General features: G+C 33.5%; 1 protein-coding gene and 1 long non-coding RNA gene across 3 annotated transcripts; one reads left to right on the forward strand and one right to left on the reverse strand.

Annotated features, from left to right (window-relative positions):
* On the reverse strand, window positions 83-959 carry LOC107614912 (cell wall / vacuolar inhibitor of fructosidase 1-like). The gene has a single exon (XM_016317042.2). It carries the CDS (start codon window positions 683-685, stop codon window positions 167-169), a length of 519 nt encoding a protein of 172 aa, XP_016172528.1. The 5' UTR covers window positions 686-959; the 3' UTR covers window positions 83-166.
* On the forward strand, window positions 2,484-3,201 carry LOC107639371. Of its 2 annotated transcripts, XR_001620095.2 has the most exons (3): window positions 2,484-2,622; window positions 2,747-2,803; window positions 2,841-3,201. It is a non-coding gene; the product is annotated as an uncharacterized LOC107639371 (long non-coding RNA). The 2 variants fall into 2 exon arrangements; XR_002349572.1 differs by having other exon boundaries at window positions 2,484-2,803.

Here is a 4,996-nt window from a genome sequence, read left to right on the forward strand (position 1 = left end):
TACAGACATTTAATTAGATTTTTAAATAATTTTTAAAATAATAAATTAAAAAATTAACTATTTTTATTGATATAATGATATACGATTAATTATTTATATAAAAATTTTATTGATAATGATAATACATGAAGATTAAATTCATTATGTAATAATTGAACTATATATACTATAATTGTTTAGCAATAGCTCCTAGGATGCGAGCAATTTCATGAGTAATATTGTTCTCCTTAGTGATTGGCGATTTTCCATTGAAGCTTTTCTCACATTTACTAACCACAAGTGCAGCAGTGTTAGCATAATCTTCAGCCAAACGGGGTTTCCCAATTTTGAAAGAATCAATGGCTGCAGGTATAGCAGTATTGATAATAAAACTGTAACTTTCAAGACAAGTTTTCAACTGAGCCTGAATGTCTGGTCTCTTTCCCACCCCAAGCAATACGAAGAGAATGTCTTTGGGATCTTGTGCTTTGAGTTTCAAAACTTCTGCCATGATTATTCCGAGACCTGGAACATCCCTAACATCCTTGCTATCATAAACAGCTTTTATGTAACCAAAACATTGGGAAGGGTATGGTGTCTTGCTGCATGTTTGTGTTATGAGTTTGTCATCGCTTTCACATGGTGCTATTGCAATTGAAGCCACAACAATTGTGCACAATAATGTATTTAGAGAAAAATGCTTCATGTTTAATTACAGAGAATAATAATTTATTATGAGCCACCAAGATGAAGGGGGGATATTTATAAGTGAGGCAATTTAAATATGAGAGATATCATTTTGTTTGTTTTTGGAAACTTGATTATTCTTTTGGATAGATTTAATTTTGTACATTTAATTTTAGACCATAGTGAATCTGGAAAGATATTATACCATGTGCGTTTGGATAATTATGTTTTGAAATTTAATTTTATTCACATATGGAAACTATCGGTCTTGGAAACCTAATTAATTTTATTCTTTCATATAGATAAATAATTTAACCATGAATACATTAAAATCAGTAACCAAAATTATTTATTAGTATAAAATATATATTAGAATATAGATATATATTGAAAATAAATTAAACAACACATGTAGTTATACTTATACATAAATATATTAGTGACGGCCTAATTTTAGTGTACAGATTGTATTTTTGTAAATCATTTTATACAAAAATTAGGCAACCAAACAATTTTTTAACTAAGTCCAACTAAATAATTATGTGCGCGCTTTTTCTTCTTTTTACTTGTACTCCGGCTATTTTTTTTCTTCTTCACTTCCTTTTTCTTCCTCTTCTTCTCTTGTTATTGTAGTCGTCACCACCACCACGACTTCCTTTTCCTCATTTTTTTTTATTTGATTTTTTTTCTTCTTTATTTTTTTCTCCTCTTTCGTTATATAAATGTTTTTTAATTTAATTTACTAAAAATAGATGCTATAATTTTTAAAAAGTAAAAATTTTACCAAATTAAGTCTTAAATAATTAGATACTAAATCAATTTAAATTAATTGAGTGATTAATTTATTTGAATGCTTAAATATATGTTAGAAGTTCAAATTCTATTTTATATGTATAACAAGAATTAAAGATTGGAGATTGCTCATTGAAGCTTTCCGCACAATCACTAACTCCATGGGAAGCAACATCAGCACCTACTTCAGCCATGCGCGGGTTCCTATCTTTGAAAACATCAATGGCTACTTTATCTAACATCAATATGCAAAATATTATGGATTAATGGTCAAATTAATCTTTGAAAAATTGTCCAATTGTTATTTTCGTCTCTGAATAATTTTTTTAATCAAATTAGTTCCCTAAAGATTTAACATAATCTCGTTTCTCCTTTCGTTTCTGGACTAATAGTTTTTGTCAATGGTTATACACGTGGGGTGTTACCTGACACGTATGTTGACAGCTCTACGCCTAGATGGAACCTGATAATATATGTTTATTATATTACGTCAAAATAGTCCCTGGCCCTATTTGTATAACCTTAATCCCAAAATCTATAGAGACATTAATCCATCTTGTTGAGTGGTGTTACAGTGGTGCAGAGTATCCCTTCAACCCCATTAACACCTTTGTGTTGTTCGATTTATAAATTTTTTATCCTCTGTGTTACCTTTATTTTTGTAAATAATTTATTCATGATTCAGCAACAGAATTCCAAAACTCCCAATCATTGTCTTAATCTACAAAGAACACCATCTTAGCAAACCCTGCCCTTTAGATGGGCTTTTTTATTAAAATAAATAAAGAAAAGACATTAATTCTTTAAATATGCATGCATGAAATTAATTCCCACAATACGCAGGTCCATCTCAGAAAAATCACTCATGAAATGGGTTTGGCTACCAACTCCGGAAAGGCACCCTCGAAATGGGGAGATTGCCTGACAAAGTCTGCGTGGAACTCCAAGTCGAGCATGGCACCCACGAGATGAGTCATGTCATTGGCGGCGGCAACAATATGGGCATATCAGGTGAGGAATCCACCTCTTTATGAAAGGAATCCATCTAGCCTTAGCACGAGATCTTATCGGCCGGACAGTTTTCAGCAAAATACGCCTATGCATACTGGCTATGATAATAGAGTTAATGCAGAACAATCTTCAAGTCCTCTATATGATAACAAGGTACTAAGATCATGTTTTTCAAACGTGCCATACAGCTTAGCTCCTCACTTTATGTCATCATTTGATTCATGATTATTTGGTCACTTTGCATAGTAGATTTTACACATGACATGGTTAATTGCAGGTTTGTCCAATTTGTCTCATCAATGCAAAGGATATGGCTTTTGGTTGCGGGCATCAGGTAACCAATTTAATATAATAGCCTTATCTCATCACAGACTTGTTGCGAATGCGGTGTAAACCTCGAATTCTTCCCCATTTGCAGAAGCACAATCCAAACCAGGATAAGGCTTTACTAGTTATTTACGATGCAGAATCGGTTTTACTTGCTAATTTGTTCTGTTGCATGATAAAAGTTGGTCATAAAAAGGAACTCAGAAACCAAGTGTTGTTTTGAAACCGTAAACCATAAAATTATAGATTCATGGATGGGTTACTTGTTGTTTTGAGAGAGGGAGAGAGATGTAAAGAATTGTTGTGAATGTTGATGGGTAGGTTACTTCTTGTACATAAAATACTGTATTTGCAATTTTGAGCCAAAAAACTGTAGAAAGGATGGACCTTACCCCCTTGTCTATAGGCTTGCGCATTTCGTGGGCGCCGCAATGGAAATGAGAATTAATACCAAATGAATCAAGAAGGACGATCACAAGAAGAAAAAGAATCCACTTTATGGAATTCGAAAAATTTTGTTTAATTAAAAAATATTACTAATAATATCTTTTTTAGATTTTTTTAATATTGTTACTTATTTTTTAGATATTAGAAATCATTAATATTTAAGTTAGATTAGACTTTTTTTATATTAAACTAAATACTAAATAATTTTTTAAAAAATTAAATCATACTTAATAACTTATTACTATTAATCTTTTTTTTAAAAAGTTGGGGGCCGAGGCCTCCACTCGCCCCCCTATGTCCGTCCCTGTTCGTGGGTGCCATGCTCGACTTGGAGTTCCACGCAGATATTGTCGGGTAATCTCCCCATTTCGTGGGCGCTTTTCCGGAGTTGGTAGCCAAACCCATTTCGTGGGTAATTCCCCTGAGATGGACTGCGTATTGTGGGAATTAATTTCATGCATGCGTATTTAAGGAATTAATATATTTTTTATTTATTTTAATAAAAAAGCCCTTTAGATGAACTGAACAAAACAACAATTCCATCTATCCTTCTAAAATTACATTCAGCCATGTTAAAACAGAGCATCCAAATTTTTCAACCAAGAAAACATGCAAAACCCTAGCAGCAACTACCCTCAGCACAAAAACTCTATCCTAAAACTAACCAACATTCAACCCTAACCTCCCCGCAATACTACACACTTAGACCAGAAAAAAAACCAGAAAAAAAGAAAGAAAAATCAGCGTAGTAAGGGTTTGTACCTCTCACCCAGAGCCAGCGCCTACACAGCGGCGCAATGGTGGCCTAGAGACCCAGACCAACAAGAGCACTCGCACTCTGTGCAACGTCGCCGATGATTGCTTCCTTTGCGCTTCCGGTGATCAGAACTTCTTCATCTTCTCTTTGTGTTTAGTGACTTTTTGTTTCTTTTGAGTGAAAGGAGAAGACCATGGCAGTGTAACAGTACCCTATATACCTAGACGACCAAGCGCAGTCGCAATCTGTTATGCGTTGCCAATGATTTCTTCTCTTTTGTATTTCATTTGTTTTGAATGAAAGGAGAAGAGTGGTGAGTAATGGGGGGATGTAACGAAATAGGAAACAACGTCATTTTTAACCAAAGCACCCTAAACCATAAAACGGCGTGTATCTATCATTAGTTGTCACCTAACGTTGCACGTGAAAAACCCTTAAAAGAATTGGTTAAATATTTGATGAAAGGACAAATGAGATTGATATTAAATCTTTTAGAAGACTAATTTAATTAAAAAAAATCATTCGAGAATATAAATGATGATTGGACAATTTTTCAGGAGTTAATTTGACCATTAATCCAAAATATTATTGTAACTTACAAGACATGCTTTCAGTTGAGCTTTCAAATTCGATCTATCTCCGACTGAAAACATTCGATAGATTTTGTCCCTGGCAAACGACTTTCACTTTGAGTTGTAAAATTCTTGCCATGAGTATTCCAACATCTTGAAAGCATAGGTTAGGGTTTGGTATTTTGGTACATGCTTGCACTATAACTTTGTCTTTGTCATCATCACTATGAGACACTAAAATTCCATTCATGCCGCTCCTACTGGTAGTGGATCTGCAGTTCTCGATATTGCTTCATCTGCTGAGTCAGCTCCCAATTCTATAGTTCTATTCACCTTAATTTCCACAAATGAATAGAGAGTAAACACAAACAAATTTCACATCAAATAAACAGAAAGATCTCTATGTCCCTGCACATAATTATTT

Source organism: Arachis ipaensis, chromosome B01 (assembly GCF_000816755.2).
Source record: "Arachis ipaensis cultivar K30076 chromosome B01, Araip1.1, whole genome shotgun sequence".
Classification (NCBI taxonomy): domain Eukaryota; kingdom Viridiplantae; phylum Streptophyta; class Magnoliopsida; order Fabales; family Fabaceae; genus Arachis; species Arachis ipaensis.